This window comes from Saimiri boliviensis, chromosome 15 (assembly GCF_048565385.1).
Source record: "Saimiri boliviensis isolate mSaiBol1 chromosome 15, mSaiBol1.pri, whole genome shotgun sequence".
Lineage (NCBI taxonomy): Eukaryota > Metazoa > Chordata > Mammalia > Primates > Cebidae > Saimiri > Saimiri boliviensis.
In genome coordinates, this window is record NC_133463.1 from 39,725,053 (window position 1) to 39,750,750 (window position 25,698).

Here is a 25,698-nt window from a genome sequence, read left to right on the forward strand (position 1 = left end):
ATCAGTTGCTCTATAACAGATTACATCAAATTTAGTGGCTTAAAACAGGAACAATCATTTATTTTCTCTCACAGCTTCTGTGGTTTAGGAATTTAGAATTGGCTTAGCTAGGTGGTTCTGGCTCATCATCTCTCTTGATTGTGCAGTCAGATATTACCAAGTCTGCAATAATCTGATGGCTTGACAGGGGCTGAAGGAGTTATTCAGCCCAAAAGTTCAATAGTGCCAAGGTTGAGAAACCCTGCTTTAAATCAACAGGACTATACATTTAAAAGATACTAACGTCAGCCGGGCGCGGTGGCTCAAGCCTGTAATCCCAGCACTTTGGGAGGCTGAGGCGGGTGGATCACGAGGTCGAGAGATCGAGACCATCCTGGTCAACATGGTGAAACCCCGTCTCTACTAAAAATACAAAAAAATTAGCTGGGCATGGTGGCACGTGCCTGTAATCCCAGCTACTCAGGAGGCTGAGGCAGGAGAATTGCCTGAACCCAGGAGGCGGAGGATGCGATGAGCCGAGATCGTGCCAGTGCACTCCAGCCTGGGTAACAAGAGCGAAACTACGTCTCACAAAAAAAAAAAAAAAAAAAAAAAAAAAAGATACTAATGTCATGAGGCCGGGCACGGTGGCTCAAGCCTGTAATCCCAGCACTTTGGGAGGCTGAGGCGGGTGGATCACGAGGTCAAGAGATCAAGACCAACCTGGTCAACATGGTGAAACCCCGTCTCTACTAAAAATACAAAAAATTAGCTGGGCATGGTGGCGCGTGCCTATAATCCCAGCTACTCAGGAGGCTGAGGCAGGAGAATTGCCTGAACCCAGGAGGTGGAGGTTGCGGTGAGCCGAGATCGCGCCATTGCACTCCAGCCTGGGTAACAAGAGCGAAACTCCGTCTCAAAAAAAAAAAAAAAAAAAGATACTAATGTCATGAAAGACAAAGGCTGATGATTTAAAGATTATCAAGATTTGATCTTGAATTTAGAAAAAAATTCATTAGTATAAAGGACTGTACTTTGGGAGGCTGAGGTGGGCAGATCACCTGAGGTCAGGAGTTTGAGACCAGCCTGACCAACATAAAGCAGGAGAAAAGAATACAAAAATTATTTTTTTGTATTCTGTATCTTCTCTACTAAGAATACAAAAATTGCCAGGCGTGGTGGCACATGCCTGTAATCCCAGCTACTTGGGAGGCTGAGGCAGGAAAATCACTTGAACCTGGGAGGTGGAGGTTTCGGTGAGCTGAGATCGTGCCATTGCACTCTGCTATGGGCGACGGGAGTGAAACTCCATCTCAAAAAAGCAAAAACAAACACACAAAAAAACACAAAAGGACAGCATTGGGTAGTAAACAAAATTTGTATATTAAATAGTACTATTCTGTCACTTTTGGTTTCCTGAATTTGATAATTATACTGAGACTAAATAAGAGAATGTCTTTGCTTTAAGAGTGAGAGTCATGGTATCTGTAATTACTCTCAAAAGGCCTAACAACAGAAAATACTAGGAATATAATGTGTATATTACAGGTAACACATGTAAAGAAAGATAATGCAAATATGAGAAAAAGTTAGCAATGGCTGAATCTAGCTGAAGAATATATGGGAGTTGCTGCAACTTTTCTTAGGATCTAATTTTTTTTAAGCTAAAAACTTAATTACAAATTCACACTAGCAGAGATATCAGAAACTTAATTTCAGTATTATCATGGCATCCAGTGGTATAAACATATTGTTTAGCAATATTGAGGTAGCTACCAGTAGAAATGCATAAAAGTGATTCTCTCTCTCTCGGAAAAAAGGCTAGGTTTCAGCAGTTGGGAAGATCTACATATTTATAAAGATAGACTTTAAAGACATAATCCTAAAGAAATATAGCTGATTTAATGGGAACTAGTGGAGGCAATCATATAGTAGAAGGAACACTGGACTCAGAATAGAAAGACGTGGATTCCCATCTTCTGATATATCCGTGGTGGTTAGGTTAATACATGTCTTTGAGCCACGGTTTTTCAAATTTGTAAACCTGAGATATCAATTACATCACAAGGCCATTGGGAAGATCAATACAACCGTGTATTAATTGCCTATACAATATTAAAAGTATCATAGTAATGCAATCTAATTTTTTAAAACCATGACTCCCCTCATTACCCATAGAATTTTTTGTGAAACCCATATAGTGGGTACTCCATTTGCAGTCTGTGTTTCCACCATCAGACCTTAAGTAGGATTCAAAACTTCATTTTCCCACGAAAGGATTTCACTCGAGTAAGAAATTTTATTTTACTTGAGTAAAATAAAATATTTTGCTTAAGTTAAACATCTTATTGAAGAATTTTAGGGAAGACCAGTTCCCCGCCCCACCCCAAAACATGCCCTAGCATACAGGGGCATCAATATCCTGTCCAGAGGGCTCCTCCCACTAGTTCTTCTTCCCCAAACCAGCTTGCGCTTTGCAGTCTTTGTTCCTCTGCTCTGGCCTCTCTCTTGCTTGGATTTACCCCCTCGAGTCGCTCAGTCTCTTCCTTTCCCTTCCTCATATTGGGCAACTTAATTCTTCCAATTACTCATTTCCAAAAAAAAAGACCCATTAGCGCCAAGATTCACTCTACTTTTGAAGGCAGCAGATAATTAAAATGACAATTTTTTTTTCTTGCATACTTGTATTCTCGAGTCTATTGCTGAGTTTTCAATTGTGTTCTGGTGACTTATCCTTGTACCCAAACCCTGAACGACTCCTGGACAGATGGAGCAGAAACAAGTCAGAGAGCCCGAAAACAGCGCTCTCACGGCCTCAGTTCTCTGGGCGCAGGTGCGGAAGGTCCACTAAGTCCCACCCAATTGGGGTGTTTCCCGCCCCGTCAGCCCGCGGACCGGAAGCCGTGGGGGCGGTGCAGGTGCTGGGCTGGGGGCGGGCGGACGCGGTTCTCTCCGGAAGGACTGAGGCTTCTTTAGACCCGCCCGCCTCCGCAGCTGCCTGAAGCAGTGCAGGGTCAGCCTGCGAGTTGTGCAGCATGGCGCTGGCCGCTCGACTGTGGCGTTTTCTGCCTTTACGACGTGGAGCAGTCCCGAGGTCTCGGGTCCCTGCGGGGACTTCGGGCAGCCGCGGGCATTGCGGCCCCTGTCGGCTCAGCGACTTTGAGGTACCCCCGCGGTCCTGGCTCCCGCTCCCCTCCTGCTACCCAGTGGGTTCCGGCTCCCCCTTAACTTCAGGCGTGGCGGCCCCGCGCTGCCAACGGGAATGTGAACTATGGAAGGCGCTCGGGGCCACTGTGCCTGGAGCGCTCAGACAGGTCCCTTCCCTTTTGCAGACTTCCGCTATCCTAAACTGGGGCTATCAGGGAAGGAATGGGGTTTGCCCCCACGCGCCCCAGGAGCTGCCTCCCACCTGTCCTTCCTGTGCGAAACGTAGAACGGGGCGGGAAAGAACCCTGACCGCCGTGAATTATTCTCTGTAGGCGATGGCAGATACGGCCACAGCGCTGGACGCTGCCCTTCTTTCAGACTGAAAAGTGGGAGATGTGATTTTAAAAATCCTACGACTCAGAAGCAGAGATTTCATACTATTTAGGTTTTTGTTAGAAAAAAAAAATAATTTCTGAGTTGCCTGTTTTATCTGCATAAAGTCAATGAAGGATGTCCGCATGTTGTAGTCTCAGTTCTAATACTTATTAGAATGCTCGTGGGCCTCTTTATTCTTGTCAGGGAATTGGGGAATGGCATTAGTACATATGATATATTTCACGTGAACTAGTTGTTTCATTATTTTAAGCTCTAAAATACATTTTTAACTGCTCAGTTAAAATTGTTCAGAATTACTACAGCACTCATGGTGGGGAGGGGAGGTTAAAAGTTAGACATACTTCCTTTGCTTGGAAGTTTATAACCAAATGGGGAGACGTTAGATAATATAGGGAGAGAGATGGGAGGAGTTCTAAGTACGAAACTAGCCTTAAGTTTTCAAATTAGAACAATGATGGGTTTAAAGTCCCATTTGTAGGCCCGGCTCCTTGGCTTACGCCTATAATCCCAGGACTTTGGGAAGCCTCCGGGAAGGATTGCTCGAGCCCAGGAGTTTGAAACCAGCCTGGGCAATACAACGAGACCCTGTCTCTACAAAAAAATTTAAAAGTTAGCCATGTACATTTTTTATATGTAGTAATTACTATATTTGATAATCTTGTCTGTAAGATTCATTTTATTTTGGGGTGTTTTCTCATACTTTACTTCATACAATTTGCGATATCCATGCATTCGCAAATAAGTTGTAGCTCTGCCTTTTCCAGCAGGAAAAATGACTTTTAGATGAGCTACCACTCCAGGTGGTATATTTTTCTTAATAAGATATGCTTTGAGACAGTTTTACTAAATAATTTGATAAAGTAAAATGTTTAAGCTTCCAGTATTATGATCGATTACTTTCAGGTGGAAGAAAACGTAATTTTTGCTTGGGGTAGCAGTGCTTTCAAATTATCAGTTTGTAACTCTGACCATAATTGTTTCCATAGGTAATGGGAAACCCAGGAACTTTCAAAAGAGGCCTTTTACTCTCAGCTTTGTCTTTTCTGGGTTTTGAGACTTACCAGGTTATCTCTCAGGCTGCTGTGGTTCATGCCACAGCCAAAGGTAAGCAAAAATTAAACCTATGGAACACTTAGAGTTACTTTTTGTGTGTTATTTTGTTAATAGCTTGGGTATTTTTATATAGATAATGAAACTAATATTGTTATGGTCTAGATTATTTTCTGCCTTTCTCTGCTTCTTAGTCTGATACCTCATTTATATATGTATTTTTTCTGGAAAATAGAGCTGCCTCAGTGATGCTTTATTAACATTTTATATTTTTGTAGAACCCTTAAGCTAAGAATTAAGAATATTCTTTTAAATTTTTAAATGGTTGAGGTTGAAGAGTTGTAGGGGGTTAAAAAAAAGAACATGCAGCAGAGACCATGTGTGGCTCAAAAGCTTAAACTGTTTTACTCTCTGGATCTTTACAGAAAAAGTTTGCTTTATAATGATGAATGAAACCAGTGTCAGGGTGTTACATTCTTCTAGATATGGTTAACAAAAGGCCATAGTACTTTAAGGTAGATAGGTGTTATTTACAGACAGAATGCTGTTGGGTAAGTAAGGTTGAAAGTGAAAACAAAATCAAATTTCTTATTGGCATAATATAGGTAAGTAAACATATATTAAGACTTGGCTGGGTGTGGTGGTTTATGCCTGTAAACCCAATGCTTTGGGAGGCTGAAGTGGGAGGATCACTTGGGCCCAGGAGTTGAAGACCAGCCTAGGCAACAAAGTGAGACCCCGTCTCTACAAAAAATAAAAAAATTGGCTAGGTGTGGTGGTGCACACTTATCTGAGCTACACAGGAGGCTGAGGCAAGAGGATCACTTAAGTCCAGGGGGTCAAGGCTGCAATAAGCCGTGATCTCACCACTGCACTCCAGCCTGAGCAACAGAGCAAGACCCTTTCTCAAAAAAAATAAATAATAAATAATAATTAAATTTTTAAAAAGACTTGCCAGTTAAAAAAAAAATCAGTTAAACAATTGTGAGTCAAAATTTCAGTATATTAGAGCAATATTACTTGAAGGAATTAATGGGTTAAGCTTTCTTGTTTTTTACAATTCTCCCTTTTTAATTATAAAGGAGAAGGTGATTGGGGAAAAAGTAAAGATTTGATTTTGAATAGTTGGTTTATTAAACTTCTGGTAAAAGAATTAGAGAATGTGATCTAAAGGTTGCTAGTTATCTATTGATTTCATTTACCTATGATTATCTTTTCCTTAAAAAAGCAGATAATTGAGAAGCCCTGCACTTTTCTCTTCTTTTTTTTTAATGTATTACATTTATGAAGAAGGACAAAGCATAACTTGGTTTTGTTATTGACTGACTGACATATTTCAGCAAATATTTAAAATAATTCATCTTTTTAAAGCAACCTAGACTTTAATTCTCACAGCAACCTTATAAAATAGGACAAGTCTTATTATCTTATCACATTAATAATTTTTGAAAATAAGCTTACAGAGTTAAATTTCTTGAAAATCAAAATGTTAGAGTGGAGATTAGAACTTTTTTTTTTGAGAAAGGGTCTCACTCTGATGATGCTTAGACTACATTGCAGTGGTGTAATCACAACTCACTGCAGCCTTGACCTCTCTGGGCCCATGTAATTCTCTCACCTCAGCCTTGTGAGTAGCTGGGACTACAGATGCACACTACCACGCCTGCCTAATTTTTGTATTTTTTGTAGAAACATGTTGCCTGGGCTGGTCTCGAACTGCTGGGCTCAAGCAGTCCACCTGCCTCAACCTCCCAAAGTGCTGAGATTACAGGCATGAGCCATGACACCCAGGTCCTTATCTCTTTCCCTTTGAATCTATCACATTTTGTTTCAGTGTGTTTTGGCACCATTATAGAAATGTTTGCAAAGATGTAGTGCTTTCTGAAGTAATAAAATACAGAATTTTGAAAGGCAAAACCAGAATTACTTTTGACTTTATCATAGCCCATTTTTTTCTTCAACTTTTATTTCAGATTCAAAGGGTACATGTGCAGTTTGTTACCTGGGTAAATTATGTGTTGCTGGAATTTGGTATGCAAATGATTTTGTCACTTGGGTAGTAAGCATTGTACCCAATACGTAGGTTTTTGACAGTTGCCCTCCTCCAGCCCTCCCCATTCTAGTAGGCCCCAATGTCTGTTGTTCTCATCTTTGTGTCCATGTGTACTCGATGTTTAGCTCCATGTTACAAATGAGAACATGCAGTATTTGATTTTCTGTTCCCATATTAATTTGCTTGGGATAATGGCCTGCAGCTGCATCCATGTTGCAGCAATCGATGTGATTTGGGTTTTTTTAAATGGCTTTATAGTATTCTATGGTATGTATATAACGCATTTTCTTTATCTAGTTTACCACTGATGGGCATCTCAGTTGATTCCATGTGTTTGCTAATGTGAACAGTGCAGTGATGAACTTAAGGATGTGTGTGTCCTTTTGGTAGAATGATTTATATTTCTTTGGATATATTCTCAGTAGTGGATTGATGGATCAAATGGTAGTTCTGTTTTAACTTTTTGACAAATCTCCAAACTGCTTTCCACAATGGCTGAACTAATTTATATTCCCACCAGCAGTGTGTAAGTATTCCCTTTTCTCTACAATCTCATCAGTGTCTGTTTTTTTTTTTTTTCTTTCACATTTTAAGAATAGCCATTCCAACTTGTATGAGATGGCATCTCATTGTGGTTTTGATTTGCATTTCTGTGATGATTGGTGATGTGGAACATTTTTTCATGTTTGTTTGGCTACTGCTTTTATGTCTTTTTTTGAGAAGTGTTCATGGCTTTTGCCCATTTTTTAGTGGGATTTTTTTTTTTGCTTGTTCAATTGTTTAAGTACTCTATAGATTATTGATATTAGACCTTTATCAGATGCATAGTTTGCAAATGTTTTCTTTCATTCAGTAGGTTGTCTGTTTAAGCAACCTTTTGGTAGTTTCTTTTCCTGTATAGAAGCTCTTCAATTAGGTCCCACTTACCTATCTTTGTTTTTGTTGCAATAGCTTTTGGAGACTTTGCCATGAAATCTTTGCCAAGGCCTATGTCCAGAATGGTGATGCCTATGTTTTTTTCTACGTTTTCTTTTTTTTTTTTTTTAATAGTTGTAGGTCTTATATTTAAGTCTTTAATCCATTTTGAGTTGATTGTTATATATGGTGAAAGAAAGGGGTCTGGTTTCCATCTTCTGCATATGGCTAGGCAGTTAGCACCATATATTGAATAGGGAGTCCTTTCTCCGTTGCTTGTTGTGGTCAGCTTTATTGAAGATCATGTAGTTGTAGATGTGCAGCTTTATTTCTGAGTTCTCTAACCTGTTCCATTGGTCTATGTGTCGGTTTTTGTGTCAGTATCATGCTCTTTTGGTTACTGTAGCCTTGTTTGAAGTCAGATAGTGTGATGCCTACAGCTTTGTTCTTTATACTTAGGATTGCCTTGGCTATTTGGGCTCGTTTTTGGTTCTATACAAATTTTAGAATAGTTTTTTGTAATTCTGTGAAAGGATGATGTTGGTGGTTTGACAGAAATAGCAAATAGGAATCTGTAAATTGCTTTAGGCAGTAAGATCATTTTATCAATATTTATTCTTCCTGTCCATAAGCATGGAATGTTTTTCCATTTGTGTCATCTCTGATATCTTTTTTTTTTTTTTTTTTTTCTTTTTTGAGACGGAGTTTTGCTGTTGTTACTCAGGCTGGAGTGCAGTGGCGCGATCTCGGCTTACCGCAACCTCCACCTCCTGGGTTCAGGCAATTCTCCTGCCTCAGCCTCCTGAGTAGCTGGGATTACAGGCACGCGCCACTATGCCCAGCTAATTTTTTTTCGTATTTTTAGTAGAGACGGGGTTTCACCATGTTGACCAGGATGGTCTTGATCTGTTGACCTCGTGATCCACCCGCCTCAGCCTCCCAAAGTGCTGGGATTACAGGCTTGAGCCACCGCGCCCGGCCTCTGATATCTTTTTCATTGTGATGAAAGATCTAACTCTATTCCTAAGTATTTTACTCTTTTTGTAGCTGTTATGAATGAGGTTGCATTTTTGATTTGGCTCTCAGTTTGGGCATTATTGGTGTATAGAAATATACTGATTTTTGTACATTGATTTTGTATCCTGAAAGTTTACTGAAGCTGTTTATCAGTTCTAAGAGCTTTTGAGCAAAGACTATGGGGTTTTCTAGGTAAAGAATCATCATCTGTAAAGAGAGAAGTTTCAGTTCCTTTCTATTTGGATGCCTTTCATTTCTTTTTCTTGCCTGATTGTTTTGGCTAGGATTTTCAGTACTTTATTTTAAAAGGAGTGGTAAGAGTGGGCATCCTTGTCTTGTTCCAATTTTGTTGTTTTTATTTTTATTATTATTTTATTTTTTTTGAGACGGAATTTTGCTCTTGTTACCCAGGCTGGAGTGCAATGGCGCGATCTCGGCTCACCGCAACCTCCGCCTCCTGGGTTCAAGCAATTCTCCTGCCTCAGCCTCCTGAGTAGCTGGGATTACAGGCACGTGTCACCATGCCCAGCTAATTTTTTGTATTTTTAGTAGAGATGGGGTTTCACCATGTTGACCAGGATGGTCTCGATCTCTTGATCTCGTGATCCACCCGCCTCGGCCTCCCAAAGTGCTGGGATTACAGGCTTGAGTCACCGCGCCTGGCCCTTGTTCCATTTTTGAAGGATGCTTCCAGTTTTTGCACATTCAGTATGATGTTGGCTATGGGTTTATCAGAGGTGGCTCTTATTATTTTGAGGTGTGTTCCTTTGCTGCTTAGTTTTGTTGAGGTTTTTTAACGTAAAGTGATGTTGAATTTTATCAAAAGCCTTTTCTGTGTCTTTTCAGATGATCATGTGGTTTTTGTTTTTACTTCTATTTATGTGATTAATCTCATTTATTGATCTGCATGTTGAACCAGCCTTGCATCTAAAGCCTACTTGAGTGTGGGTTATTATCTTTTCATTGTGCTGCTGGACTCAATTTGCTAATACTTTTTTAAGGATTTTTATGTCTATATTCTTTTTTTTTTCTTTTTCTTTTTTTCTTTTTTTTTTTTTTTTTTTGAGACAGGGTCTCATTATGTCACCCATGCTAGAGTGCAGTGGCTCAATCTCAGCTCACTGCAACCTCTGCCTCCCAGGCTCAAGTAATCCTCCCACCTCAACCTCCTGAGTGACTGGGGCTACAGGTACATGCCATTATACGTGAGTAATTTTGTTTTATTTTTCGAGATGGAGTTTCACTCTTGTTTCCCAGGCTGGAGTGCAATGGCGTGATCTTGGCACACCACAACCTCCGTCTTCTGGGTTCAAACGATGCTCCTCTCTCAGCCTCCCGAATAGCTGGGGTTACAGGCATGTGCCACCACTCCTGGGTAATTATTTTTAGTAGAGACGGGGTTTCTCCATGTTGGTCAGGCTGGCCTTGAACTTCTGACCTCAGATGATCTGCCTGCCTCAGCCTCCCAAAGTGCTGGGATTACAGGTGTGAGCTACCATACCCAGCCACTCCTGGGTAGTTTTTGAATATTTTTTTGTAGAGTTGGGGTTTCTCGCCGGGCGTGGTGGCTCACGCCTGTAATCCCAGCACCTTGGGAGGCCGAGGTGGGTGGATCACAAGGTCAAGAGATTGAGACCATCCTGGTCAACATGGTGAAACCTCGTCTCTACTAAAAATACAAAAATTAGCTGGGCATGGTGGCGCGTGCCCGTAATCCGAGCTACTCAGGAGGCTGAGGCAGGAGAATTGCCGGAACCCAGGAGGCGGAGGTTGCGGTGAGCCGAGATCGCGCCATTGCACTCCAGCCTGGGTAACAAGAGCGAAACTCCATCTCAAAAAAAAAAAAAAAAAAAAAAAATTAGCTGGGCATGGTGGCGCGTGCCTGTAATCCGAGCTACTCAGGAGGCTGAGGCAGGAGAATTGCCTGAACCCAGGAGGCGGAGGTTGCTGTGAGCCGAGATCGCGCCATTGCACTCCAGCCTGGGTAACAAGAGCGAAATTCCGTCTCAAAAAAAAATAAAATAAAATAAGAGTTGGGGTTTCTCCATGTTGCCCAGGCTGGTTTTGAACTCCTGAGCTCAAGCAGTCTGTCCACTTTGGTTTTCTAAAGCGTTGGGATTACAGACATGAGCCACTGTGGCCTGCCCATCTGCCTTCACCTGAGTTAATGACCTGAGTTTTCCTTTTCCATTGTGTTTCTGACAAGTTTTGGTATCAGAATGATGCTAGCCTCATAGAATGAGTAGGCAGGAGTCCCTTCTTTTCAATTTTTTGGAATAATTTCCATAGGATTGGTACCAGCCCTTATTTGTATATTAGGTAGACTTTGGCCATGGCTCCATCTAGTCCAGGACTTTTTCTGGTTGGTAGGTTTTTTTTAACTACTGATTCAATTTTGGAACTCGTTACTGGACTATTACAAGGATTTCAATTTCTTCCTGGTTCATTAGGATGTTTCTAGGAATTTATCCATTTCTTCCCGAGCCCACCTGCCTCTGCCTCCTGGGTGCGGACTCCTTCTCGCGGGCGGAGCTGCTGCGCGTGGAGCGCCGCATCCTGAGCCGCCTGGATTTTCCGGCTGCACCACCCGGGCCCGCTGCTGTGTCTCGGGCTGCTGGCCGCGCTGGCAGGGAGCAGCCCCCAGGTGATGCTACTTGCCACCTACTTCCTGGAGTTGTCTTTGCTGGAGGCCGAAGCGGTGGGATGGGAGTCGGGTCGTCGCGGGGCTGCGGCTCTGAGCCTGGCGCACCGCTTGCTCGACGGCGCGGGCTCCAGGCTCGAGCCGGAACTTTACAGCTCCGAGGGACTGGGCCCCCTCGAGCCGTGCGTGGCCCGCGCTGCGCTCCGAGATCCCGCGCAGGGCCGCGCCGCCGTCTTCTTCAAGTACGCGCGGCCCCAGCGCCAGGGCACCAGCTTCACTGCTGCCTGCCTGCTCCGCCGCCTCCACCCGAGCCTCCCTGAGCGCTGAGACTCAGTCATGAAAACAAAAAAGCAACCTCCCAGTGTGTGTTCAGTCTCTAAAAAATAAAATAAAATAAAATAAAATAACATTTTAAGTTCCTAGGCCTCTGTCAGGCCTGCACAAGCTTGATGAGGCCTTTATAACCACAGTAGGGGAGTGTAAGGGATCAGATGATTACTGGTTTCTTTCACACTTCAACAAGCTTTTGTTTTGTTTTTTGAGATAGAGTCTCACTCTGTCACCCATGCTAGAGTGCAGTGGCATGATCAAGGCTCATTGTAGTCTCTACCTTCTGGACTCAGGCAATCCTCCTGCCTCAGCCTCCCTAGTAGCTGGGACTACAGGCATGTGTCACCCTACCTGGCTAATTTTTGTGTTTTTGGTAGAGGCCAGGTTTCGCCATGTTAGCCTGGCTAGTCTCAAATTCCTTGCCTCAAGTGGTCTGCCTACCTCGCCCGGCCCCCCAAATGCTGGAATTGCAGACATGAGCCACCGTGCCTGTCCTCAACAAGCTTTTATTGCCACTTTCCAGCATTTGCTTTGTCCACTTAAGTGAGCTAAGCTATGGAGTTCTGCAGTCTGTTCCATTAGCAATTTCTCAATATGCAATAAATTATTATTAACTATAGTTATGCTGTGCAGCAGATCTCTAAACCTTATTCCTCCTGTCTAACTGAAACTTTGCACCATTTGACCAACATTTCCTCATTCCCTCCTGCCACTCAACTGCAGCCTCTGGTAACTGCCTGTCTACTCTCTACCTATGTGGTTTTGACTTTTTTAGATTCCACATAAAAGTGAGATCTTACAGTGTAGGTTGAGTATCCCTTGTCCAAAATGCTTGGGACTAGAAGTGTTTCCGATTTTGGATTTTTTTGGATTTTGGAATATTTGCATATACTTAATGAGATATCTTAGGAATAGGGCCCAAGTCTAACACAGAATTTATCTTTCATTCAGGTTATGTGCATAACCTGAAGGCAATTTTATACAATATTTTAAATAACTTTGTGCATTAAACAAAGTTCATGTACACTGAACCATCAGAAAGTAAGTGTCAGGTGTGGAATTTTCCACTTGTGGCATCATGTGGAATTTTCCACTTGTGGCTCTCACTAAGTTTTGGAGTTTGAAACATTTCAAATTTTGGATTTTCAGATTAGCTTAGAGATGTTCAACCTATATTTGTCTTTTTGTACCTGGCTTATTTCACTTAATATAATGTCTTCCACTTGATATAATGTTAATCCACAGTCTTGCAAAGGACAGAATGATAGAATTTTCTTCTCTTTTAAAGCTAAATAATACTCCATTTGTGTATGTGTGCTACTTCTTTTTTTTTTAAATCCATTCATCCATTAGCAGGCATTTAGGTTGTTTCCTAAGGCGTGGCTATTGTGACTAATGCCTCAGTGAATGTGACAGTACAAATATCTCTTTGACACACTGATTGCAGTTCCTTTGGATATACATCCAGAAGTGGGATTGCTGGATCACATGGTAGTTCAATTTTCAGTTTTTAAGGGATCTCGGCTATAGCTTTATTTTCTTAAAACAAGCAAAAAATCACTTTATAATTAGTTGATTGGCATGATTTTATAATTTGTGAGACTGCAGGCCATAGCCCTTGAAAAAAAGATTAACTGAAAAATACAGAACCTTTTTTTTTTTTTTTACCCTGGGAAATGATCCATATGTTTCTATAAAAATATAACTTCACCGGCCCTTACAAGTTTTTCTTTGTCTTATATCACTCTTCTATTTGCTAGATATATATTTTTTAAGGAATTGGGACTTCAAATAATTCCACTCTTTAAAATTTCCGCTTAATTCTCTTTTAATCTGCATTATGCTTATTCAAAGCCAATTTAGAAGCTTTCTCATCCTCTGTTTACTAGAACGAAGTTACATTCTGAAGTGAGAGTATTTTGGAAATGAGTTGAAGTTTAAGGGCGTAAATATCACTGACATTTTAGTTGGATGGGATTATAGGACTGACTTTTAAAATGGTTGTATCTGTATTTACCACAAGGTCGTACCGGATACCCACTTTTTATCAGGAACTGAAGCACTCCTGTAAGAACATTTTCATTATACTATTATTATTATTATTATTATTATTATTTTGAGATAGTTTTGCTCTGTCCCCCAGGCTGGAGTGCATTGGTGCGATCTTGGCTCACAGCAACTTCCACCTCCTGGGTTCCAGCAATTTTCCTGCCTCAACCTCCCAAGTAGCTGGGATTACAAGCACCTGCTACCATACCCAGCTGATTCTCATATTTTTAGTAGAGATAGGGTTTCACCATGATGGCCAGGCTACTCTTGAACTCCTGACCTCAGTTGATCCACCCACCTTGGCCTCCCAAAGTGCTGAGATTATAGGCGTGAGCCACTACACCCAGCCTCATTAGCTCCTTAAATTAGACAACATTTAAAGCCCCTTGAAGAAAGGTATGCTCATACATTCATATTATTTTTTTGTGCTTGTGAAGGCTCCTGTGTAAAATTCTTAATTATAAATAGGTGCCTAACTTAAGGGTTCCTTTTAATTTTTAATTTGTTTTTGTGTGTTTTTAAAAATTTCTTTTCTGTTCCTTTTTGAAAAATCATTTATTATGATAGCTTTATGATTATTTCTACTTTGTTTTCATACAAGTTCTTCATTATTTCTGCTCTTTCATTATAGGTCATTTCCATATCCGATTTCATTTGCTTACGTATAAAAGTTTTTATGTTTGTTCAAATTACTGTCATCTTGACTTGGGAAGACCTATTTTATTTTATCTTTTTTCCTTTATAATTGAAGTTGAAGAAATACTTGAACAAGCAGACTACCTGTATGAAAGCGGAGAAACAGAAAAACTTTATCAGTTGCTAGCCCAGTACAAGGAAAGGTAAGCAATGTATGATAGGCCTTGGCTTGTGGTTTCCTCTAAACTTTTGTTATTTAACAATTAAAATGACCCTTGGTGCTTGAGGTTTTAAAAATAGATGATTGTAGTTTTTACTTCAAACTATTTCTTAGAGTTTATAATATACTATTTGTTTCTTACATTAAATGTTGCATGTATCTCACTGACTTAGAAAAGATGGTTCTACTTAGTCTAGTGGAATGTTGAAACTTTTTTTTTATTTTTCCATTTTGCTTTAGATCATACAGGATAGTTATTGAATATATATTTACTCCTTCTAGCTATATTGTATATTTCTCATTCCTTTTACAGCAATTTTTTATTGGTATAGATTAAATGAATTCACTGAGATTTAAGATAATTATATGCCACCATTGAATGGTAACTGTGTATCACTTCAGAAGCATAGTCTTTCAGAGAAACCAAAAATACCCCTTTTTCTATTTTTTTTGTATTAGATTGTATATTTAGTGTAGAGTATCAGCGTGCACTCATTTTTGGGAGGAGTATGGAGTGAGAGAAAGACTCAACCCTAGAAAGTAAATCATATGGCCAAATAGCATTTCTAGATCACTAATCTACCTCATCTGCTAAACTAAAAATATTGCGTCATTTTCATCTGCCTTTTTTAGATTTTCAAAACAGTTTTCACCCCAGGACTCATCAGTTTTACTTTCTAGATATCTATAGGATTGATCTTTTCTTACCAATTCTCCCTTCAGTAATTCAAGGTGGCTGGTTTGGCATTTTATTGTCATTTCAGTGATAACTTGAAAAATAAACTATAAGATAGTTACTCCATATTCATTGAATAATAACTATCTTAACTAAACCTTTAGCTTCAAATTTTCATTTTTTGTTAAAAGGCAAACATTTAATAAAAAGGTATTTAATTTTTATAATTATTTCTGTCAGTTGTGGTGGTTAATACTTTATTAACCATTTCTTATGTAATTATATGGAAATGGCAGTTCTTCAAAGCATCCAATGCTCTTACTTGAAATAACCCATGCATCATGGCATGGTATTCAAACATAGGATTTATTTTGAGATTAGATTATATTCAACCATTCATTCATTAGAAAATAATTGTCATATACCTATTGGGTGTCAGAAGATGTATTTGGGACTAGGGATTCAGCAGTTTTGTATTTTTAGAACATGACCCTCTCTATAAAATTTATGTATTTTATGATACTGTATGAACTACTCTGAGTTACTTGAAACACAGTGCCAGTAAGGCCAAGCCTCCAGTTAATAAGTTGAGTTTTGTAGGGCAAGTGTTTAAAGAATTCGAATACAGGCCGGGTGTGGTGGCTCATGCCTGTAATCCAAGTACTTTGGAGGCCAAGGCGGGCAGATGACCTGAGGTCGGGAGTTCAAGACCAGCCTGACCAACTTGGTGAAACCCCGTCTTGAAGAAAAAAAAAAAAAAAGAATTAGAATACAAAGATACTTTTGAAGGAAGTCAGTATTTTAGATACTAGAAGTAAGTTAATACTTATGAATATTAGACATTTTTATAGGAAATTTTAGCGAGTGTTTTGTATGAAAGAAAAAAATACATTTAGGCTTATTAATAATGGCTTTTGATACCATGTTGCTAGCTTCCTAAGCTGAAAGACCATAATGGATTTATTAGTAATGTAACCCTTAACAATTTTTAAATATGAGCTAAAATGGTTGTTTTATATTTTATTTCAAATTAGTGAAGATGCAGAGTTACTGTGGCGTTTGGCACGGGCATCACGTGATGTAGCTCAGCTTAGCAGAACTTCAGAAGAGGAGAAAAAGCTATTGGTGTATGAAGCCCTAGAGTATGCAAAAAGAGCACTAGAAAAAAATGAATCAAATTTTGCAGCTCATAAGGTGAGTTGCTTAACTAGGCTATTACCATGTACTGAGAGGTACATTATTTTATACTTTTCTATTATCTCTAATTTACATAGGAAGAACAATTTCTCTATTTTAAGGTTTTCTTTTTAATTCAGTCTTGTATCTTAAGGTTACTTTCTCTATTTTAAAGAAGTAGGAAATATATTTATTTTTATAAGTTTTTCATAGAAAAGTCTGTTTTCTTAAACCTTTGGTGTAACTTCATTTGTATTTGATAAACTACTTTTGTGAATGCTTATTTTTAAACAAGTTTAGCAATTTCATGAATTACCTATATCTGTATTCTTAGTAGTATAAGTGCTTCACAAATATTTTCTCATTTTCCTCATGTTGTATTTCTGTGTTATTTAGAGATAGAAATATAGCAGCTGAGCAACTGAGGCCTAGAATGACTTCACATGTAACTCCACTGCTTTTAGGATTTCTTGTTGGTTCCGAACATTTTTCAGTAAATTGTATGAGGAGACAAGGAGGTGGTGGTCGTTAGCCTTCTGGATTAGGATTTTTTTTTTTTTTTTTTTTTTTTTTTTGTGTGTGTGCCAGCTGGAGGGCAGTGTTGCAATCTTAGCTCACTGTGGCCTCAATCTCTTGGGCTCAAGAGATCCTCCACCTCATCCTCCTAAGTAGCTAGAACTACAGCATGTGCCACCATCTTCAGCTAATTTTTTGGATTTTTAGTAGAGATGAGGTCTTGCTATGTTTCTGGTGCTCAGGCTGGTCTTGAACTCTGGAGCTCAAGCAGTCCTCCTGCCTTGACCTCCCAAATTGTTGGGATTACAGGTTTGAGCCTGGCCAAGGATTAGCACTTTTTAAAAAAAAATCATGTTTATCTGTCTCCAGTAGAGCTCCAAGTCATATGACAACCAAATTCTATACCAGTATATTTCCAAATGCTCCTTTTAGGAGTTGGTACCCGCCCCCCGCCAAAAAAATACTGCTTATAAAGGATAAAACAGGTACACATTACTTTAAATGTTTACTGAGACTTGTTTTATGGCTCTGAAAATGGTTCATCTTTGTAATTATGTATTCAGCTATTGTTAGGACTGTTCTTATCCCATTCAAGTCAAGTTCGTTGATAGTATTGTTTGAGTTGTCTAATTCCTTACTGATTTTCGTCCGCTTGTTCTATAAATTACTGAGAGAGGAGTAGTATAATCCTCAATTGTAATTGTAGATTTGTTCATTTCTTTTTGTAGTTCTATTAGTTTTTACAGCATGTATTTTAAAGTGCTAGTATTAAGAATATAACATTTAGGATTATATTTTATTGATTAATTGACCTCTCAATCATTGTAAAATCATCTTCATTACCTCTACAAATAGTCTTGTTTTTTTTTGTTGTTGTTGTTGGTTTTTTTGAGACAGAGTCTTTCTCTGATACCCAGGGTGGAGTGCAGTGGTGCAATCTTGGCTCACTGCAACCTCTGCCTCTTGTGTTCAAGCTATTTCTCCTACTTCAGCCTCTGGAGTAGCTGGGATTACAGGTACACACCACCATGCCCAGCTAATTTTTGTATTTTTAGTAGAGGTGGGGTTTCACCACGTTGGCCAGGCTAGTCTCGAACTTCTGACCTCGTGATTTGCCTGCCTGGGCCTCCCAAAGTGCTGGGATTACAGTGGGGCTAACCATTTAGTACATTTAGTGTTGTGTAACCAACACCTCTAATTGCAAAACATTGTCCTCATCCCTAAGAGAATACCCTGTTTCTGTTAAGCAGTCACTTTCCACTCCCTCTTAGCTCAAACTCTGGCAAACATGAATCTCTTGTCTCTATGGCTTTATATATTCTAGGTATTTCATATGAGTGGAATCATATTATAAGAAATTGTTGGACTTCATGGAACCCAAAGGCAGGGTGCAGTTGGGGTTTGGGAGAAAATTGGCTTGATTGCTTCAAGGCTTCATTAATTGTCTCTCCACTCTGCTGTTAATCTGAGTATCTTTTTCATTGCAGACGTTATTTTTTCTCCTTATCCTAAATCTTGGAACTTTCCACAGTATCTGGGTTTATGAAGCGTGGCTATTTTAGATTCATTTCTTGGGGAAGAATCTCGGGTCGTCTCAGTTTGGGTCTACTCTCCAACAGTGGCTGTGGAGACAAGGTCAAAGTTGACACTGTGGCACTTCTTACTGTAACAATGCAATGTGGGAAGAGGTGGGACTCCGAGAAGAGAGAATGAGAACATAAAACAACAATCAATGACATACTCTTCTAAGTTGATATTCAGACTGTAAACATGAACCATTATCTCACTGTGTTGGTAACTTTCTTAGAAAATTGACCACTTTCTACCATGTTACAGTTCTTCATAAACATGTCCTGTCCCTGAGGGTTTTGTTTGTTTTTTTACTCACTCTGTCACTCAGGTTGGAGTACAGTAGCATGATCTTGGCTCAATGCAACCTCCACCTCCCAGATTCAAGTGATTCTCCTGCCGCAGCCTCCCGAGTAGCTGGGATTACAGGCGCATGCCACCATGCCCAGCTAATTTTTGTATTTTTAGTAAAGATGAGGTTTCACCATGTTGGCCAGAGTCTTGAACTCCTGACCTCAGGTGATCCACCCACCTTGGCCTCCCAAAGTGCTGGGATTACAGGTGTGAGCCATTGGGCCCAGCCTTATCCCTGAGTTTCCAGAGGGCCATGTCTATTTTTCTTTATATATTCCATTATTAAATGTAAATAATAAATACATATTTATTTATTTTTTTGAGACGGAGTTTCACTCTTGTTACCCAGGCTGGAGTGCAATGGCGCGATCTCGGCTCACCACAACCTCCGCCTCCTGGATTCAGGCAATTCTTCTGCCTCAGCCTCCTGAGTAGCTGGGATTACAGGCACGTGCCACCATGCCCAGCTAATTTTTTGTATTTTTAGTAGAGACGAGGTTTCACCATGTTGACCAGGATGGTCTCGATCTCTCGACCTCGTGATCCACCCGCCTCGGCCTCCCAAAGTGCTGTGATTACAGGCTTGAGCCACCGCGCCCGGCCAATACATATTTATTATATATTTCATTACATTTGTAAATTACATTTAATACAGTTTTTATGCTCAGTAACTTTTTGCTGGATAAGAATGACTACTGAATAAATATTACACAGTTTTGCCTTGTATTGAATGGAATATTAAGAATATTATTGTTCTTACACTTTTTTTTTTAATTGTCAGTGGTATGCAATCTGCCTTAGTGATGTTGGAGATTATGAAGGCATCAAGGTTAAAATTGCAAATGCATACATTATCAAGGAGCATTTTGAGGTACTGATGAATTATTAAAGTTCATGAATTTTAAAAGTTAAATTTTTCTATATAGATTTTTATTTTCATTATCTATTGTTACATGGTCCAGTGGTCCAGTGTAACAGTCTTTAACACAATTGACACACCGTTCCCTGTAGAAATAATTCTGTTTAAGATTGATAGCTGTGTATGATCATATGTATGTTTTATTAAAAATATTTTCCTGTAAAGTTAATTATAGTAAGCTGTTAGGTGCTAAGAATTCTATAGGAGTCTATGTATTTCTTAACATGTATGAACGTCATTGTCTCAAAAAAAAAAAAAACTGCCACAAAAAACCCAGCATATTTTTCTTTAGAGATTACAGGAAGAAAAATAATGGGAACATGCATAGGGATAGTGCAGAATGTGCTATTTAGATAGCTTTTCGTAATTGTATGGTTTAGTGTCAATTCCTAGTTAATATAACAACTAGTGAAAAAGAACGCCTGGGTGTCAAGAGACCTAGCTTTTCTTGTGGGCAGCATGGATAGTAATATATACATAATAACTGATATTTTATAATGTAACAATTTACCTGTTTTACAGTTTAAAATCCTTGAAATCAGATTACACTATATAATCACTGGAACCTTACACTGTAATTGGCAGTGATACTTTCTTTCTTAGTGGCATATAAACTAATGGTGTGTCATTTTTGATAGTTTAGATTCAGGGAAATACAGTAATTTTCTTAGTGGCATAAGATAAATCATTTAATTTCTTTGTACCTCAGGATGTAGAAATATATGACATAACTTCCAAAATGAATAATGAAAAACTAGAAAATATACAACTGTATATTTTTCATTTAACAAAAAGACAGTGAAGGCTATAGGTTGTAAAAAACAACGTTTTATATAAGCTTTCAGATGTACAGTTTAAATATATTTTAAATGGCAGTGTTTAGTATTTATGTATTAAAAAGATTATGCTACTTCTATTTTGAATTCCATTATATATCTAAAGTGGTAAGGAATTACCATCTTTGGGTTATTTTTGAAACACCAATGACAGGAAGGATTACAAGAGTTTGCTGGAAAGTACCCCCTTTCAACCCTTACCATAAGAAAACTAAACCTCTGGCCCAGCTGCCCACTTTCTTGAACATATTAGATCTACCTTGATTTTTTTTTTTTAGACAGAGTTTCGCTCTTGTTACCCAGGCTGGAGTGCAATGGTGCGATCTTGGCTCACTGCAACCTCCGCCTCCTGGGTTCAGGCAATTCTCCTGCCTCAGCCTCCTGAGTAGCTGGGATTACAGGCACCCGCCACCATGCCCAGCTAATTTTTTGTGTTTTTAGTAGAGACGAGGTTTCACCATGTTGACCAGGATGGTCTCGATCTGTTGACCTCGTGATCCACCCGCCTCGGCCTCCCAAAGTGCTGGGGTTAACAGGCTTGAGCCACCGCGCCTGGCTACCCTGATTTTTTTAAAAAAATACCCATCTCCAACTAAGACACAGTTTCCTGGAAATAAAGCTCTACTCTACAAAAAAGATGAAGATGGCTTAAGGGAAAAGATCTCTTCTCCAGGAAGCTAAAAAATAGGAATTACCAAAGAAAACACCTTCTTGGCCTGACAGAGACCATTGGTGGGGCTGGCAAGAATCTGAATTTGGAATTTACATCCATTGGGTCTTAGGTCTTCTCCTTCCTTCCTCTGTGTCTTTCAAATGACTTTGAAAATAAAACCTTATTTTGGCAAAGGCAAAAAAAAAGAAAATTAAACCCTAAGGCCCCAAGGCATCCATTGTGATGAATTAAATTCCTTCCTATGCATCTAAAATGATATGGCAGTATCTCTGTATCATTCTTAGGAAAATGGAAAAAATAGTTACTTATATAATTTTTTGTAGGGCTTAATTTTTAGTGGAACTTCAACTGGGAAAGGTTGCTTAAAATTGCATATAAACATGTTAAAATACTTGTTTAATTTTTACCACAACCTTATGAGTTAAGTAAGTATTTGACTTTTCTGTAAAAGAGAGAAAACTTAGTTGTGGCAAAAATACAGATTTTACAACCCATTCAAGGTCACTGACCTGTGACTTCAATCCTGGCAGTCTGGCTTCAGAGACCATGTTCTTATAACCATTGTAAACATTTGAAAATGTATACCTCACACATGACTAAACTGAAAGCAAAAATGTGGTTTTATAGAAAAGCATAAACTAGAAATCTTAATTTTTTTAAAAAAGAGTCTTTTAATATGATCAGCATTAATCTATAAGATTTCTTTAGTAGTTTTCAATGAAATAATGGATAAAAGGGAGAACAGTTTCTTTAAAGTTATTCTTAGTTTATGCTTTACACTAATTCACATAGTAAGTAGAAATTAGGGAGATTCTTTCAAGATATTTTACATTGTACATAATTATTCTATTAATATTCTTTTTTTCTTTTTTGAGATGGATTTTTTGCTCGTTACCCAGGCTGGAGTGCAACGGCGCGATCTTGGCTCACTGCAACCTCTGCCTCCCGGGTTCAAGCGATTCTCCTGCCTCAGCCTCCCGAGTAGCTGGGATTAAAGGCATGTGCCACCATGCCTGGGTAATTTTGTATTTTTAGTAGAGACGGGGTTTCTCCATGTTGGTCAGGCTGGTCTCAAACTCCCGACCTCAGGTGATTGGCCTGCCTCGGCCTCCCAAAGTGCTGGGATTACAGGCATAAGCCATTGTGCACGGCCTGCTATTAGTATTCTATGAAGTGTTTTTTTTTTTCCCTTTGGTAAGTGCAAATGAGGAATTTGAACAAAATCTACATAAAGAAGACTTTCTGGGCCGGGCGCGGTGGCTCAAGCCTGTAATCCCAGCACTTTGGGAGGCCGAGGCGGGTGGATCACGAGGTCGAGAGATCAAGACCATCCTGGTCAACATGGTGAAACCCCGTCTCTACTAAAAATACAAAAAATTAGCTGGGCATGGTGGCGTGTGCCTGTAATCCCAGCTACTCAGGAGGCTGAGGCAGGAGAATTGCCTGAACCCAGGAGGCGGAGGTTGCGGTGAGCCGAGATCGTGCCATTGCACTCCAGCCTGGGTAACAAGAGCGAAACTCCGTCTCAAAAAACAAAAAGACTTTCTAAAAATGGAAAGAAAAGACTTCCAAAAAAGAAGAGACTTTTTAAAATTCGTTTTTTTCTGAAAACTAAAATGCACGTTTAATTCTTTTTTAGGAAAGAATGACTTTTATTCCGTATTCATCTACAGGTTGCCAAGAAAGCACTTTCTTACTCATTTTTCTTTTAATCTGGAAGATACATTAAGAACTACAGATTAATTTGCAAAATTAATTCATGTATTTCATGTTTCTTCTCATCTTGACACTTACTATAAATGTCTGAACCTTATGAAATAGTAACCTTAATACAAGTCATTAATAGTGTATTGAAATGAATTTAATCAAACAATCAGGAGGAAGAAAGTTGTTATTAATTAGAAAAATTGAAACACAGGATTGCGATTTTTTAAAAATCATGGCTTTTTCAGCAAACACTGTAAAGCACTTATTGGTGTTTAGAAAACAAATACGATTATTTGTTTTTTTCATTTCTTGTTAGAAAGCAATTGAACTGAACCCTAAAGATGCTACTTCAATTCACCTTATGGGTATTTGGTAAGAAAATTTCTTTAAATTAATATTTCAGTAGTAGTTAGTGTGATATTATTTTGTAGAATATATAAATATTTCCTTTTGCATATATAAAAAAATTAAATATTTTAACCTAGTAGCTGACGGAATTTAGAGTGTCAAATCCATTAACTAGCACTGTAAATGTATTGCTAGAATACACTAAATTTGATTGTGACCATGTTAAACGTTGTTATTCAGTCATTTAGAAACATATACAGACTGAAAGGACTATTCTTACTTACCATGCTAAATGAAATTAGATAAGTGTTAACTATAGTAATACAGTAGAGTGCCCCAAGAGGGTCTTTGTATCTTCAAAGTGTGTCAGTCTTGATTAATCCGAGGAAGCATATAATCTGATTTTCAGTATCTTTCTACTTTTATGTGAATTTATGTCTCCTGTAGATTATTATTTTATTGGTATGAGGGTTTATCAAAGTGTTATGTACTGTTTTGAGTATAGTCTGCAAAGCTAAATCTTTACTGCCATCTAAGAAAGGTACCAGTATAAACTGTCCTGTATCAAACTCTTATAAAAGAGAAATAAATATATTCTTCAGGTAAAGGACATATTAAACTAACACTCACTCACTGAGAATCAGTGATAATTGAGGGGCAGCCACTAAGTCAGATGCTAGTAAGCAAACCTAAATGAAATAGCAATTTCTGCTCTGAGGACTTCAGACCCTAGTAAAAGATCTAACACTTTTTTCCTACTTATTTTTGAAAGTTGTAAAGATCTTTGGAGGTTAGTCATTTGCCTTGCCCCTTTAAAAATGGACTTAAGTTGGTTGCTGTTACTTATAAATTTGATGTTTAGTTTTGTTATTTTTCTTGGGTAAGGTTTTTTAACTTCTCAGAGATTTTCTTATATAAAAAATAGGGTAAATGATCCTATCTCATATATAATTGTTAAAAGAAGTAAGTGACAGAATAATCAGCCCAGTACCTGGCACACTGCACTCAGTGGTAGATGTATATTATATTACTGTTATTAGTATGGCTGTTTATTATTTATATTAATCACAAAATACCCCCCCCCCCCCCCCCCACCGAAGCTAATGGATAAGTATGTCAGTCTCTGGATTACCTAGTAGCTATCATGTAAAGTACAAGCTGTTTAAACATACAGTAGAAGATTCCTTTTATAATATTAAGATGCTTACCTTTAAGAGAAAAGAAGGTACAATTTGAATGTATAAAATTTTTTTATTTCTCTGTAGGTGCTATACATTTGCTGAAATGCCTTGGTATCAAAGAAGAATTGCTAAAATGCTGTTTGCATCTCCTCCTAGTTCCACCTATGAGGAGGTAGTATGATGTCCTTTGTTAAGTCAGTACCAATTTCTTAACCACAGTGCCATTCTACAGTGTTCACACATGTGGAGCTCTGATTCAGTGAGGGACTTGAGCAGTTTCTAATGATCCAATTCAACTATGTTATCACAAGGCTAAAAACTTATTATCCATGACTGGTGAGTTCTTTTTACCCCTTTAAGGTGAGTGGCTGGTAATTCTGGAATACTGTCATGTAAGATGGCTCATGGCTAAAATCTACCTTCATTTTCTGTTTGAAATCTAAACCATATTGAAGTCATAAAATAGAACAAGAAATACAGCAACTATTACCCAGCATGTTTTAGGTATATTATACACAGTAACAGTCAGTTAGAAAAAGCGCATGCTAAATTAGCTGGGCATGGCAGCATGTACCTGTAGTCCCAGCTACTCGGGAGGCTGAGGCAGGAGAATTGCTTGAACCTGGGAGGTGGAGGCTGCAGTGAGCAGATACCGCACCACTGCACTCCAGCCTGGCACCTGGCAACGGAGCAAGACTCTGTCTCCAAAAAAAAAAAAGAAAAAGAAAAAAAATGCATGTTTGAGTTGATAAAAGAACACTCATTATAACTTTTATTTTAAAAAGCATATAAAAGGTTTATATTCTCTCATATTTTCAAGGCCTTTTGCTTTTCCTGTTAAAAATAAAATTTTAGAGTTTTCTGGTTAAACTTTGGGTTTACTCATCACAAGCTTTTCAGAGTAAGAAAACAGGCAATCAAAAAGCTGTACTTGTATTAGTTACATTATAGCAAGGAGCTTTTTTATTCTTTCTGGAGGCTATAGTGTGAAAATTGATGTAAAGAATACTAAGTTGTATTCTTTACACACAGTTGAGAAATATTATTATTAATATTATTATTTTTGAGACAGAGTCTCACTCTGTCACCCAGGCTGGAATGCAGTGGCACGATTGCTGCTCACTGCAACCTCCGCCTCCCAGGTTCAAGCGATTCTCTTGCCTCAGCCTCCTGAGTAGCTAGGATTACAGGCGCGTGCCACCACGCCCAGCTAATTTTTGTATTTTTAGTAGAGACGAGGTTTCAACACATTGGCCAGGCTGGTCTCGAACTCCTGACCTCGTGATCCACCCACCTCGGCCTCCCAAAGT

General features: G+C 38.9%; 1 protein-coding gene across 3 annotated transcripts in view; it reads left to right on the forward strand.

Annotated features, from left to right (window-relative positions):
• Positions 1-25,698, forward strand: part of RMDN1 (regulator of microtubule dynamics 1) — a 42,743-nt gene that overhangs the window by 12,145 nt on the left and 4,900 nt on the right. For 2 of the 3 annotated variants that reach the window (XM_039464377.2, XM_074386909.1), the window contains exons 2-7: positions 4,509-4,626; positions 14,329-14,416; positions 16,144-16,303; positions 19,506-19,595; positions 23,176-23,231; positions 24,473-24,560. In XM_039464377.2, the coding sequence (XP_039320311.1) occupies positions 4,512-4,626; positions 14,329-14,416; positions 16,144-16,303; positions 19,506-19,595; positions 23,176-23,231; positions 24,473-24,560 (597 nt within the window). In that variant the 5' untranslated portion in view covers positions 4,509-4,511. Of the gene's footprint in view, positions 1-2,877; positions 3,144-4,508; positions 4,627-14,328; positions 14,417-16,143; positions 16,304-19,505; positions 19,596-23,175; positions 23,232-24,472; positions 24,561-25,698 lie in introns of those variants that run through there. The other variant, XM_003940499.4, reaches the window with a different exon arrangement.